The sequence below is a fragment of the Chiloscyllium punctatum genome, chromosome 7 (genome assembly GCF_047496795.1).
Source record: "Chiloscyllium punctatum isolate Juve2018m chromosome 7, sChiPun1.3, whole genome shotgun sequence".
NCBI lineage: Eukaryota > Metazoa > Chordata > Chondrichthyes > Orectolobiformes > Hemiscylliidae > Chiloscyllium > Chiloscyllium punctatum.
Window position 1 is genome coordinate 70,573,247 of NC_092745.1, and position 16,140 is coordinate 70,589,386.

Sequence of the window (16,140 nt, forward strand, 5' to 3'; positions counted from 1 at the left end):
GATGCTGGAGATCAGAGTCGAGAGTGTGGTGCTGGAAAAGCACAGGTCAGGCAGCATAAGCCCTAATGAATGAAGGGCTTATGCCTGAAACGTCGATTCTCTTGCTCCTCGGATGCTGCCTGATCTGCTCAGCTTTTCCAACACCACACTGTCAACTCAATGAGGCAGGTTAACTCTTGGTCAGGCCTGCCCATGTGGGTGGCATGATAGCTCAGTGGTTAGCACTGCTGCCTCACAATGCCAGAGACCAGGGTTCAATTTCCCCCTCAGGCAACTGTCTGTGTGGAGTTTGCACATTCTCCCAGTGTCTGCGTGGGTTTCCACCGGGTGCTCCGGTTTTCTCCCACAATCCAAAAATGTGCAGGTTACGTGAATTAGCCATGCTAAATTGCCCATAGTATTAGGTGTAGGGGTAAATGTAGGGGAATGGGTCTGGGTGGGTTGCTCTTCAGAGGGTCGGTGTGGATTTGTTGGGCCGAAGGAGCTGTTTCCACACCAAGTAATCTAATCTAATATTTGCTGGTACCATGGTCGCCATCTGATAGTCCAGGCCTGCATCCCTAATAGTAATCTTCCATTCAATATATCCTTAGGTTCAAAACAGTTCGTTGAAGAGAAAATAATTGTTGCCTGTGAAGCATTACTTGACACCGCTCACTCCTGCCCCACTCCCATTCCTTGGACAATGAAGATGTACCAACAGTGGCATTAGTGTCATCTTTGGAATGTTTTGATTCTGAAATTGAGCACTGCAACAGAGATAGCCTTAAAAGAAAGGGACCAATTTTCTGGTGTGGGGGGGAAGATTTAAGTAACCAAAGCTTACTAAAGATTCTGCATGCAGTTTTTAATCAGTGAATTAATGGGCTGCGTACATTCACATCATGCATGTCACCTAAACTAGTACTTACACAAAATAAAGCTGTAATTTCATCACAATAGTAATTAGCACTCATTTTAATTACACCACTGTGTCAAATAATAGCAATTACAGAAAGAGTCAGGAGTGAAGTAACATCCCAGGGATTGGAAATGCATAGCATTGATATTATCACTATGTGTCAAAAATGAATGCTCCAAACTCTGTACTGTACAGGTATTCAGTTTAAATGTTCACGCTAACTATTTTTCCGAAATTCTCCGCAAAGTAATTCTGGGTTTTATGCAAAATATGGAATCAATGTCGTATTTGCTCTAAAAGAACAGGAGGGAAGTTGAAATAACTCCACAGATGCAAATTCCCATCACCAAGTCACCCTTTGTTTGCACATGGAGAGTGACCTAGCTCCCTCAGAGTCAGCTCTCAGAGTGAATGCGATGTCTGACATTCCTTTTCTTATCTGTTAGTTAGGGCTCCCTGAGTGGACCAGGTTAACAGCCCCAAACAGGGAACTCATCCTATGAGGTCCACCTGGCTTTACAATCAATACAGAATTTGAATGTGAATCGTTTACTGTCACTTGTATTTTACAGTGAATAATTCAGTAAAATACAGTGAGAAGCTTCAACTGTTCCCATAATCCAGTGCTATTTTGAATAGTTTAAGAATGAAAAGAGTAAAAATATACAAATGAAAGAGAGTCTAACTTCATTCTACTGCCTCCACCATGAGGCCTGAGGCCTGAGCCCTGAGTCAGCTGACCAGCAGCATGCATGCCTCCTCCAACTGCCACTCCACACATGGCCTCCTTTTCCTGCTGCACCTATGCTGCTGACTGACCCGTCAAAAAAAAAGAAAAATGAAATTTTAAAAGAAAGAAAGAAAAAGAGCAGAAGAAAATAGAAGAAAAAAGAAGTAAAGCAGATGAGAACAGATGAGCCACAGACAAGAGCCTGCATGCCGGCCTGCTACTCTGCCGCCATCTTGGAATAGAAGTGTACAGTAATACAGTAAAGAAAAGCTCAGGCTGAACTGTACAATAGATAGGTGCACATTGTATCGGTGAGCCCTGCCCAGAAGTAAAGTCAGGTATAAACTGACCCACTTTAAAAAGCCAGCCCAACTGCTGCCTTTATTAAAAGAGCAGCCATTTTGGTGTATGAACCAAGTGATATGACGATGCATGTGAGAATATCAGGTAAAAATGGGATAAAGTTAGCTGTGCTGCTCTGACAAAACATATGTTCCTGGCGATGCACTGGAGGAGACTAATGTACTGGCACCCCACTCTTCCAAAAACAATCTCCTCTGGGAGAAAAATTCTCAAATGAAGTAACATGTAGTGAATTAAACACCATTCAGTACTCAAGTCTTGTTATTATGCTTGGTTAAGACCCAGATACCCATCATTCTGTTGAAGTTTCGCAACAGTTTCTACCCTACTGTTGATAGAATACAGAATGGGTTCACAAACTCTTAACATTCACCTATACTTGTCTTTTTGTTTTTGCTGCTATTTACCTATTATTTACTATCTATGCTATTTAACTCTGTGATCTGCCTGTATTGCTCGCAAGATAAAACTTTCCACTGTGCCTTGGTACACATGACAATAAATTCAATTCAATTCAAGCCCCTGAACTCCTGCTTGATTGAGGTTAGCTTAATTTACAACAAACTGGAGAACAAAGGTCAATCTGCCTTTGTGGCTCAATACATGCCAGGTGGAGAATATGTCCATTGAGCCATGAATGAAGATGTAAGGGGTCTACTTCCAACATAATGGAATAATACTACAGAGGAAACTCAAATATCCGAATACCAATTATCTAAAATGTTGCAGTAAAATGTTGTGTGCACGCGCACTCGCTATTTGAAGACTTAACCCACAAAGGCAGCAGCAGCAGTAATCTTGTTGTTGGTGTCCAGTCCGGAGAGGGAGTGGGGAGAAGGGAGGCAGTGCGGGACAGGGTTGGGGCCAGGGACAGGTGGGGGCTGGTGTTGCACAGGTTTGGGGGGTGGTGTTGTGGGCGGGGTCTCACACACTGTGATGTTGCCTTACCTCCTGAACGGGGAGCAGACTTTAAAAACTCTGAGCCTCAGAGGAAAGGCATTTAACCGATTAACCAAATAATCAATTATCTGAACAAAATAGTGCCCGCCCACCTCATTTGGATAATCAAGGTACCCCTGTATTCTGCTGCATTTACGCGGCTTTTGCCGAACATTTCATTTGTGTATATAAACACCAAAAACAAGAGTGAACATTGATAATTGACTCAATGCTAAATAAACTATTCTCAGTACCCACTACGCTGCCCAATTATGCTACCCACTATATCATGGCTCAGACCTACCTGCAGTGGGTTTTTCATTTGTGATTGTGGAATTCTGGTAGATGGAGCGTCTTCCATTCTGCGGCTGTCCAATCACAGGTGTGGCTGGAGAGTTTACATTGGATAGAATACAACCCGTAACCCTCTAGGAGAAAGTTCAAAAAGAGGTGATAAACGACTCAGGTTATTAGCATCTCCCACTATTTCAGAGTTTGTTCACAATGATACTAATTAGCTTCTACAGTTGCAAGCAGATGATAACAGCTTCTTTGAGTAAACAGAGTTTTTGATCTTATTATTTCTAATTAGCACATCAGTTAAATGTTAAAGTACTTTATTTCACAGCTTCTTTAACTGGTGGTGTATTTGAACTAATTTTGACTTTAAAAGCCGCAGAATTTCAATTATTATTCTTGCAATAAGCTGCAAAGTTTCAGTTCAATTGTCTCAATGCAATATTTATATCAGGCAGGTCTCTCAGCTGAAGTGCAGGCCAGGCACCTGTACAGTCCCAGGGAAGGCCTCACAAACCATGGGCCAATCAAGCCTTGGCAAACCCACCCAGTTGGAGCTGCCAGCCAAGCTGAGGCTGCTAGCTCTTTCTCCTCTAGAAGAGGATTCCTTCTCATTGTTGCTAAATGTCAGAAGTTATAAATTCTGGTTAGACAAAGCTGAATTTATATGCTTTTCTCATTAGAGTTTTATTTCTAGTTCACCCACCACAAACTCAACTACACTGACTACTAGCTCCTTTTATTAATGCACCCAGTTCTCACTCAATTAACCCTTAATTAACATTTGAAGTCATGTGTTCTCTAACTCCATTCAATCTCAGGCATCTCTGTTAGCTGTTAGATGATAACAGCTATGTTTTGTCAAATAATTGAAATTGGCTTCACATAAAGCACTAAGTAGTGACTCTGCAATAGCAACATTACACAAATAGCAACTAATTATTGAAGAAATAAAGTGGTTCTGGACACTGGAAAGCACATTGCCAGAAAGACAATTTCTGACTCAATTTCTGTCTCTTCCTTGCTCCTCCGGTAATCTTTCTTTTTATCTTGAGTTAAATCAATATTACTACAGTTACAGCTCCTCTGAACTTCCTTCTCCTGTTTCCTGGATCATCATAGCCCCTGTCCCATGTGCTTCTAGCTTGCCAACGTATCTTCACTTGATTGGAATCAAAATTGACTGCACTATCTTCCAGGCTTATGTTATGTTTTATATTACAGTTTTCGCTTTGTTGATACATGAATCTGTCTTAGGCCTTCATTGAGGTTTTGCAGTTTATTAAAAGGAAAACACACTAAAAATAAATGAAGACCTTCTTTATAGAATGGGGGAATTTGAAAACAAAAAGAATATATCGTTTTCTTGAAATTTAAAAATTAAATATTGGTAGCATAGTGATAGATGACACTGTCCATTGAAGCAATCTCATGTTAAACTCTTTCCCTTTGATATTCATAACCAAGTGTAGAAGCAGTTTACAGTACAGGTAGTTTCAGGTCAGTCCTCTACTTAGTCAATGGGGTATGAGTATGGTGCTTTCTGAATTATTTAAACTCCATCTGAAATGAGAGCTGAAGTTCAAATTAATAAACAGACACCCTTCACAGGCACCTCCTCAGACATAGAGTCATAGTCATACAGATGTACAGCATGGAAACAGACCCTTCGGTCCAACCTGTCCATGCTGACCAGATATCCCAACCCAATCTAGCCCCACTTGCCAGCACCCAGCCCATATCCCTCCAAACCCTTCCTATTCATATACCCATCCAAAAGCCTCTTAAATGTTGCAATTGTACCAGCCTCCACCACTTCCTCTGGCAGCTCATTCCATAAATGTACCACCCTCTGCGTGAAAAAGTTGCCCTGTAGGTCTCTTTTATATCTTTCCCCTCTCACCCTAAACCTATGCCTTCTAGTTCTGGACTCCCCAACCCTAGGGAAAAGACTTTGTCTATTTATCCTATCCATGCCCCTCATAAACTTGTAAACCTTTATAAGGTCAACCCTCAGCCTCCGACGCTCCAGGGAAAACAGCCACAGCCTGTTCAGCCTCTCCCTATGTCTCAAATCCTCCAATCCTGGCAACATCCTTGCAAATCTTTTCTGAACCCTTTCAAGTTTCACAACATCTTTCTGATAGGAAGGAGACCAGACTTGCACACAATATTCCAAGTGGCCTAACCAATGTCCTCTACAGCTGCAACATGACCTCCCAACTCCTGTACTCAATACTCTGACCTATAAAGGAAAGCATACCAAACACCTCCTTCACAATCCTATCTACCTGTGACTCCACTTTCAAGGAGCTTTGAACCTGCACTCCAAGGTCTCTTTGTTCAGCAACACTCCCTAGGAACTTACCATTAAGTGTATAAGTCCTGCTAAAATTTGCTTTCCCAAAATGTAGCACCTCACATTTATCTGAATTAAACTCCATCTGCCACTTCTCAGCCTATTGGCCCCTCTGGTCCAGATCCCATTGTAATCTGAGGTAACCGTCTTCGCTGTCCACTACACCTCCAATTTTGGTGTCATCTGCACATACAGCACATACAGCTCTTGGCCCATACAAATAGCAGTACAAAATGTAGCCAAGATAGCAGGTTAAATCCTATTGCTTTTATGTGGCACAAAAACAGTATCAAAATTATGTCTGTCCAATACACAACAGATTTCATAAAGAATATTATCCTGCAGGCCTTGATCTGCTTCTATATCTGAGAAGTAAAACATAGGTAGCAAATTCCTTGTCTTTGCTGAATGAAAGGTTCAATCGTGATTGCTTTCAGCTAAACTATCTTTCTCTGTGATGTTCTGACGATGTGCTATCTGAAGTATTAATTTATAATATCATCAGCTATGCATATAGACATATTGACCTTGTTGGAAATAACTTTTCAAAAATGCTGTATTTGCAAAGAGCTTAAGTTGGTTGGCAGGATTCACCGAGTGGTCAACATTTTGAGAGAGATGTCAAAAGGCCCAGTTTGTTGGTGTAATATACATTGGCCTGAAAGAGGGACAATCAGAGAAAATGTGACACGGGGCAGCATCCTTTGCCCTTTCTTTCATTGAAACCTCTGTCATCAACATTTGTGAGTTAAAACTGGAAGGCCTCACCACCACATGTGAAGTGTTCGTAAAGGAGAAACCTGAGTCTACACCATTGTCTTAAAAAAGAGAATTAAATCAGCCATTAAGATTCAGGAAGAGACCCCATTGCTTACAGCTAACATGGAATGTGATTTTAACTGCGGATCAGTATTTGGAATAATACTTTTTTTTCAAACATTAGCTGTTACTTTAAAAGTACTTTTAAGATAACACTCTGCTAAAACTGTTTTCCAGGCTTGAAGGTTGCCTGTACAGGTATATATGTAATTCTTTTCACATGGGCAATTGGATATATTTGTACATTTAAAATTTGCCAATCATCTCTGCATCTTTGTTTGAACAAGTTATATTCACAATAAATAAGTTTTTTGTTAGTTTGAGGAATCTGGCTGACTAGATTCTGATACTTACTTCTTTACAGTCAGTATGTATAATTGGAAATATCACCTCCCTGTTTAAATACAAACTTTCTCAAGGCTGTTGGAGGAGTGGGACAAGGATATGAATCAGTCTGTCTTCCTAATTAGGCCGTGACAATGAAAAATCACTAAGGGTAACCAGGTGATGGTAAATTTGTTGGAGCAGAGCTCACGCTTTGATATTATTAGAAAGTATCGTAATTCTACTGTGCTATACGTTTATTGAGCTCCCACTGAGTGCAGTATTTTACAGGGGTAGGGGTGTGCACACTACTCAGCTCTCCCACTGTGAAAGTCTGCTGGCAGCTCCAGCAGCCTTGGCACAGCCAAGAAATTAGTATCAGACAATGTCAGTTCTGCAGGAAGGAACAGATGGGAGAAAGTGAGGTTCATAGATGCTGGAGAGTCAGAGTTGAAAAGTATGGCATCGGAAAAGCGCAGCAGGTCAGGCAGCATCCAGGGAGCAGGAGAATCGATGTTTCGAGCATAGGCCCTTCATCAGGAATGTGGGAGGAGAAGGGGGATGAGAGATAACTAGGGGGGTGGAGATAGGCTTGAAGGAAAGGGAGCTGGGAAGGCAACAGGTGGGGGGTGATAGTCATAGGTCAGTGGGAAGGGTGGAGCAGAGAGGTGGGAAGGAAGATGGACAGGTAGAACAGGTCAAGAAGGCAGTACTGAATTGGAGGGTTGGATCTAGGATGAGGTGAGAAGAGGGGAGATTTGGAAACGGGTGAGGTCGATGTTGATGCCGTGTGGTTGAAAGGTCCCAAGGTGGAAGATGTGGTGTTCATCCTCCAGTTGTTGGGTGGCTTTGATTTCGTGATGGAAGAGGCCCAGGACCTGCATGTCCTTGGCGGAGTGGGAGGGGGAGTTGAAGTGGTCAGCCACAAAGCGATGGGGTTGTTTAGTGCGTGTTTCCCACTGAAGTTCTCTGAACCACTTGGCAGGAGGGTCACTGGACCCGAAACATTAACTCTGATTTCTCTTCACAGATGCTGCCAGATCTGCTGAGCTTTTCCAGCAACTGCTGTTTTCATTTCTGATTTACAGCATCTGCAGTTCTTTTGGTTAATATTTCAGGTTGATTGCTTTCATCCTACTCTGGATATTCTGGGCTAGTTCCCTCGTTAAAGCGATAAGAATCCCTCCCTAAAGAACAGGATCCATCAGAAACTAATAGGCAGCAATGCAGCTGTGATTATTTTGCAGGAGCTATAAGATGTGACACCAGACTGCGCGGTCTATGTTAAATTGTAGGTGAAATGTCTTGTTGTGCCTGATGGGAGAATCTCATGTACTGCATCTGTATTCGTACAATCTATCATAAAGTACCCCAAAGGAACAAAGAACTGGGTGAGCATTTTTAAAGTTTAGATTCACATTGTCCCCCATATGGTGCCAACACTAAGCTTTTTGAGATGGTTTCCCTGTGCGTACTACATAGTTTAACTCAGTGTCATATCAGAGCCTGGCAATGGAGTTATTCTGCTTCTTTCACATTGCTATGCTAAGTTCTATTGATGTAAAGACAGCAATCTGATAGTATCATTGATTATCTATCAACGACTGTCTAATCCCATTTTCCTCAATGGTGTTTTTGTTAACCAAACTAAAAGCAAAACAAATTTAACAACATGATATACCTTTTGCTTGATTTCAATGTCAATTAACAGGTTATTTGAATTAGACACTTCAAATTAGGAGCAGACTATATACTTCTTGATGGTCACCCAGATCAGAAGTCCTCACGCTTGCTGTAAACTCAACTCCACATATTTCATCTGACCGTAAACCTATGAATATCACTTTCCAACAACTGCTGTGTTCATAACCTGAAGATTTGGTCCCTGCTGGTTTCATTATTCCAAAGCTAACTCTTGAATTTGAATTGGGTAGTGAATTCCACAAGGTTAATACAAAAATAAAATAAATCCTAACTTGTACATTATACTAATTTTAAGGACAAGTTGCGAAAGACCACTTCACAGACCTGGATCTGAATTGAGTGAGGATCTAAACAACAAAGGTGCTCTCTGTCACCCTGTCATGGAGGTCCTAATTTTTTTTTAAGTTAATATAAAGAAGTTCAGTTAGTTTGCACAAATCTGTATACCTTTTCTGTTTTAACAGATCTGGTTTGTGTTTTGATTCTGCTCTCTCACATGCCTGGATTGGGTGGATTTTCTCTTTGGAGTATTTGCTTTCAGTCCATGTTAATATATTGAATATATTTTTATTCACTGAAGTATATTGGGTTATAAACATAGTAAAGAATTTGGAGATGAGCATGTTTCTCATTGGCCTCCAATGATCTTGCCAGTCCCTTTAAGAGGAAGGTAAGTAAATAAAACACATTTTCTTAATGCGAGTGTTATTCCCAAGATTTAAAAGAGAAAAAATAGTATTGCTGCAGACAAGATTATCTAGCTTAGTGCTCTGCTTTGAATTTCCAGTTAATCTCCAGGGTTTTAAGAACCTTATTTTATTGAATTGGTAGGAAAGGGGTAAAGATAAAATCAGAACATTTAGATTAGATTCCCTACAGTGTGGAAACAGGCCCTTTGGCCCAACAAGTCCACACCGACCCTCCGAAGAGCAACCCACCCATACCCATTCCCCTACACCTAACACTATGGACAATTTAGCATGGCCAGTTCACCTGACCTGCACATCTTTGGACTGTGGGAGGAAACTGGAGCACCCGGAGGAAACCCATGCAGAATGTGCAAACTCCACACAGACAGTTGCCCGAGGCGGAAGTTGAACCCGGGGGGTCCCTGGAGCTGTGAGGCAGCAGTGCTAACCACTGAGCCACTGTGCCGCCCTGAACACTGAAGAATATTAAGGTAAAACATTGAATAGGGAAAAATGTATTAAACTTGGTAGAGAAAATAGAAAAAAAAAATGGTTAATGCTAGAGAGAAAAAATGAGAGTATTCATATACCAACAAATAAGTGTTAGGACAAAAAGAATGAAATAATGTGGAAAATATTTTGGCTTGTGTACAGACATTGCACAGACAGTCAGACAAACTTGCAGATAGTATCTTTCAGCTGCTCATCAGAAAAGTGATTTCTAGATCAGGAATTCTTTGTTGCCAAATGGGAGATGTATGCTGACAAGCAAAACTTAATTGGGCATGAATTGGATTCAAACAGCACTTATTTGTTTCTGAATTGTTTTCAATGTATCAAATAATCTTGTGGATAAAAAATGATCTAATTCTGAGGCAAGTCAGTAAACATTCTCACAACCAGAAATATTAACGGAGAACTGCTACCTTACTTTCATGTAATTTCTTGTTACTGAGTAATTGAAACCAAATGAAGCCAGTGGCACGTCACTTTAGGGCAAAGAAGGTCGATGTCAACCCTCCACCACTAAATGGCCTAAAGAACTGAAGGCAAGGTCTGGACCAGAGTAGAACATGGAAGAAAATAATGACTTAAATTTCATGGATCAAAAAGAAAAGGGATAGTAATAGAGTAAAGAAACAAAACAATTGTCAAGAGTGAGTATAAATGGCAGAATAATGAACTGAAAGCAAAACACATGGAAAAATAACATAAACACAAAGAATTAAACAGGCATGTGGCAAAAAAAAAGAATCAAAATGTGCCTGGGGCTCAAGATCTAAACTGTTGAACTGAATGAGAAGTTCAGAACATTATAAATTACCTAATTGGAAGATGAGGTGTTGTTCCTTCAACAGAATAATGCAGCAAAAACTTTTGTGTTTTTTAACGACAATATGAATCCCTGTACCTCTTCTGTTTCTCTTTCTTAAATACAGAAACTACATTAGCTAACTGCTAACATTCTCTGGTACTGCACCTCTCTAATAAATGATTAAATATGTGTTGTAATGCTTTTATCACCCCCCTAGATTATCTGAAAATAGATGAATACAATTCACCTGGACCATGAGTTTTATCTTTTTTGAGTTTCACTGGTTTATTCAATACACCTTTTTAAAATTTTAAATGCAATTATCTCATTATTCATCACAACATTCACTGCCATGTTGCCCTATTCTATCTTGCTGGTAAATACTAGAGACAAATAAATTGTTAATATTTCTACCATCCCTCTTATCATTATCAGTGGGTTCCAATGCTAGTAAAATTACAAGCAGAATAAAATACTGACAAAATAAACCCACTCGATAAATTTAATCTTTATACATCAAAGATTAGATGCAATCAAGAGACAAGAATCTTTTCCAATTTATTTCTGAGGGAGATTAATAACCAAAAGGAAAACTTTGAAGAAGAGGAAGATGAAAGCTCTTGCCTGACCATTGATGAAATTAGGTAACCACTACAAAATATTGTCCAGAATCGGAAAGAGGTCCGAGTGACCATGGGCTATGTGGGATTTGTGGCACAATTGGTCCAGAGGTCCAGCAAGGCCTTTCCTGATGTTGACAGCCTCTTGTTCCCGCTCCATCTATTATATATTTACTGAACGGTGAGGTGGGTTGCCAATTAAAGGGAATTATAGCATGTACAACACCTTATTAATGGCACAATTTGCCTCATTGATATTCAGCTATATATTTTATCCAACCAAGCAAACAAGTTAGACATTAGGAAACCTTGACATGGCAAGTACCTGGTAGCTTCAATTCACTCCAAATGACCTCCCTATGGACACCAGGCACCAACATCTCAGGGCATGCTCATAGGCACTGCATATCTTGTCCATGGAACTACCAGCATCTAAGAACCCTCATAGTAAATATCCAATCCACTTAGAGTATGGCGCTCCTACACTTCAGTACTGCACCAGCAGCCAGCACTGTAATGTTGCTGCAAGGATACTGTGTACTCAGGAACACACACCAAGCTCGGAATTGACCAGGCTGCATCTCCAGCTCTTCACTCACTAACGTAGTCCACACTCAATTTGAGCCTATGTAGGTGCTCACAGCATCTCACATTATTCCTGTCTTGTCTTGCCATTTACAGAAAGGAAGCTCATTGTGGTTGGCAGCAGGCCCCAGTCAAGTCAAGGGGGATGGCCTTTATCCAGGGGGTCCTGAATAAGTCAAGTGCAGCCTTTGATACCAGTCTAGGGTTTGGAAACAGTCAGTCAGCCACCTGGGCTGGTCAGAGTCACTCTTCACATAAAGGGGCGAGGAGCTGAATGTTGGGCAGCCTACTGCCCATCTAGAGTCTTGTTGACCCACTGCAGGCTGTTTCCTTTCTGGAAGCAGAGTCAGTGGCAGATTTTAAAGGATTGAAAGTGAGTAGCACAGCTGTTACTTTTGGAGTAGGTGGGGCAGTATTACGAGTGAGTGAGTAGGCAGGGCAGAGGGCATGTTGGGGTGTGTGACAATGAGGGATGAAAGATATTACAGGCATTAATGAGAGTGGTAGAGTGGGAGCATTGGTGGGAGGTGAGTACAGTAGCAGAGATAGAGTGTGAGGAGAGAGAATGGTAGCACCGACACTGGTGAAGTGGAGAAGGACATTAATCTTCTTCCTACCCTGCTGGGTATTTCTGCAGATGGCTGGGATTGCTTTATGAGGGTGGTAGCCTGGGACTAGGCTGGCATGGCCTGGTGTCACAGCCTTCACTGCTAATCCTGGTGGAAGAGGAAGTCCCCACATCTACATCATCCAGTCCCGGAGGACCTGCAGATCCCTACCTGAAAAATGGGGTGAGCAGAATCCTGTAAGGCAGCTCCAGGCTGACAGTGCTTGACTGAGGGCACCAGTCTTTTAAAGATGGCGCAGGTGCAAAGGATGCAGGTCTTTCAGTGGCTCTCTCGTGAAAGAGAGTTCTTCCAGGAATTTCAGGAATGGGGATAGGATTAGACAGGAGAGACACCATAGGGATGAGTTATACAGTTAAGACGTGTGTATACTGTAATGTGTGGCATAATATGGTGAGAACTCTCACTAGGCCACACAGCATGTATCCCTCGAAAAACTCAATGCAATTTGCATTTAGCCAATAAAGTAAGATTTAGCCTATCAAATATAGCCATAGAATTCCCACATTGTAGAAGCAGACCATTCAGTCCATCCAAGGCACACTGACCCTCAAAAGAGCATCCCACCCAGCCCCTGCAACCCTGCATTTCCCATGGCTAACCCCTCCTAGCCTGTACATCCTTGGACACAATGGACAATTAAGTATGGCCGATGCACCTAAACTACACACCTTTGGACTGTGTGAGGAAACTGGAGAAACCTACATTGATTTGGGGAGAAAGTGCAAACTCCACACAGTTGCCTGAGGGTGGAATTGAACCCATGTCCCTGGCGATGTGAGGCAGCAGTGTTAACCAGGGAAAACTACCCCAGCCTATTCAGCCTCTCCCTATCACTCAAACTCTCCAAGCCTGGCAACATCCTTGTAAATCTTTTCTGAACCCTTTCAAATTTCAGAAAACCCTTCTTATAGCAGGGAAACCAGAATTGCACACAATATTTCAAAAGTGGCCTAACCAATGTCCTGTACAACCACAAAATGACCTCCCAACTCCTATGCTCAATGCTCTGACCAATAAAGGAAAACATACCAAACACCTTCTTCACTTAGGAGCATTGGAGGCTGAGAGGCGACCTTATAGAAAATCATGAGGGGCCAGTACAAGAGGCGGACAGGTCTGCCAATCGAAAATCGGCGTGGAGGCAGAGCTGAGGAGTCAGACATCATGCAGAGCTGTGGTAATAGGGGTTTCCACGGCAACAGGCGGGATTTGAGGATGCTATGATGTCACTGACAGAGTGCAGGGAATCCTCAAGGGTGAAGGTGAAGAGCCAGAGGTGGTGGTATATGTTGGCACAAATGACGTCGGGAAGAAGAGGAGGGACATTCTACAGCGGGACTTCAGAGAACTCGGAAAAAAGCTGAAAAGTACGACTTCCAGGGTGGTTATCTCCAGTTTGCTTCCAGCTGCTCGAGCTGGAGAGGACAGGAACAGGGAGATAATGGACTTGAATGTGTGGCTGGGGAACTGCTGCAGGAAGCAAGGATTTAAATTCTTGGATCACTGGGGTATGTTTTGTGGTAAGGATAAATTATATAAGAGATGGGTAGCACCTTATTAGGTGGGGGACTAGCACGCTGGCAGGCAGGTTTGCTACTGCAACACAGGTTGTGTTTAAACTAAGAAGTGGTGCGGGGTTGGGGGGGGGGCAGGGGGGGCGGAGGTGGAGGGAACAATCTGGAAATTTAAGAAGGAAGTTAAAGAGAAAGTGAGAATGAGAGAAGTTAAGAAAGACAACAGAATCAATGGAGCAGAAAACTCAAGAAGGGATCATACAATTTGGTCAAGTGAAATAGGGATTGATGGGAAGGAAGAGGGGAGTAATAGATTAAAAATATTATGTATGAATGCACGAAGCATAAGAAATAGGGTGGATGAGCTTGAGGCTCAGTTGGAATATTGGCAGCTATGATGTTGTGGGGATAACTGAGAGGTGGCTTCAAGTGGACAGGGCCTGGGAAATGAATATTCAAGGCTATACATGCTATCAAAAGGACAGACTGATGGGCAGAGGGAGTGGGGTGGCCTGCCGGTGAGGAATGATATTCAGTCCCTTGCGAGGGGGACATAGAATCAGGAGATGTAGAGTCAGTATGGATAGAGCTGAGAAATTCTACGGGTAGAAAGATCCTAATGGGAGTTATCTACAGGCCCTCAAACAGTAGTCTGGATGTAGGGTATAAGTTGAATAAGGAGTTGAAATTGGCCTGTCACAAAGGTATTACTACAGGTGTTATGGGGGATTTCAACATGCAGGTAGACAGGGAGAATCAGGATGGTGCCGGACCCCAAGAAAGGGAGGTTGTGGCGTGCCTCCAAGATGGATTCTTAGAACAGCTTGTACTGGAACCAACCAGGGAGAAGGCAATTTTGGATCTGGTGTTGTGCAACAAGCTGGATTTGATCAGGGACCTCGAAGTAGGAGGTAGTCACCATAATATGATAAATTTTATTAGGCAATTTGAAAGGGAGAAGGGAGAATTGGAAGTGTCAGTGTTGCAGTTGAACAAAGGGAACTATGGAGCTATGAGGGAGGAGTTGGTCAGAGTTCAATGGTTCAATACCCTAGCAGGGATGGCAGTGGAACAACAATGGCAGGTATTTCTGGATATTATGCAGAAGGTGCAGGATCAGTTCATTCTAAAGAGGAAGAAATATCCTAAGGGGAGGCAGGCATGGCTGTGGCTGATGATGGAAGTTAAGGACTGTATAAAGGTAAAGGTGAAGAAGTATAACATAGCAAAGGTGAGCGATAAACCGGAGGACTGGGGAACATTTAAAGAGCAACAGAGGATAACTAAAAGGGCAAAACACGGAGAAAAAATGAAGTAAGAAGGCAAACTGGCCAAAAATATAAAGGAGGATAGTAAAAGCTTTTTTAGGTATAAAAGGTTAAGACTAAAACTGGGGCCTTGAAGACAGAAGTGGGTGAATTTATTATGGGGAACAAGGAAATGGCATAAGAGTTGAATAGGTAATTTGGATCTGTCTTCACTGGAGAAGACACAAGCAATCTCCCAGATGTAATAGTGGCTGAAGGACCTAGGGTAACAGATGAACTGAAGGGAATTTATATTAGGCAGGAAATGGTGTTGGAGAGACTGTTAGGTCTGAAGGCTGATAAGCCCCTGGGACCTGATGGTCTGCGTCCCAGGGTACTTAAGGAGGTGGCTCTAGAAATCGTGGACACATTGGTAATCATTTTTCAATGTTCTATTGATTCAGGATCAGTTCCTGCAGATTGGAGGGTGGCTAATGTCCCACTTTTCAAGAAGGGAAAACAAGGAATTATAGACCTCTTAGCCTGACATCAGTTGTGGGAAAGATGCTGAAGTCAATTACGATTCATTTGGAGAGTAGGAACAGGATAGGTCAGAGTCAGCATGGATTTACGAAGGGGAAATTGTGCTTGACTAATCTTCTGGAATTTTTTGAGGATGTAACTATGGAGATGGACAAGGGAGAACCAGTGGATGTAGTGTACTGGACTTTCAGAAAGCCTTTGATAAAGTCCCACAAAGGAGATTAGTGAGCAAAATTACAGCACATGGTATTGGGGGAAAAATACTGACGTGGACTGAAAATTGGCTGGCTGACAGGGAACAAAGAGTAGTGATAAACTAGCGATGGCTAGTGGGGTACCACATGGTTTGGTACTGGGATCGTAGCTGTTTACAATATACATTAATGATATAGATGAAGGCATTAAAAGTAATATTAGCAAATTTGCTGATGACACAAAGCTAGGTGACAGGGTGAAATGTGAGGAGGATGTTATGAGAATACAGGGTGACTTTGACAGGCTAGGTGAGTGAATGGATGCATGGCAGATGCAGTTTAATGTGGATAAATGTGTGGTTATTCAC

At 42.1% G+C, this 16,140-nt stretch overlaps 1 protein-coding gene across 1 annotated transcript in view; it reads right to left on the reverse strand.

The window, feature by feature from the left end:
- The window catches only part of nmnat2 (nicotinamide nucleotide adenylyltransferase 2), a 287,688-nt gene that overhangs the window by 26,045 nt on the left and 245,503 nt on the right, over positions 1-16,140 (reverse strand). The window contains exon 5 of the mRNA XM_072573940.1: positions 3,238-3,361. Coding sequence (XP_072430041.1) covers positions 3,238-3,361 — 124 coding nt within the window. The remainder of the gene's footprint in view (positions 1-3,237; positions 3,362-16,140) is intronic.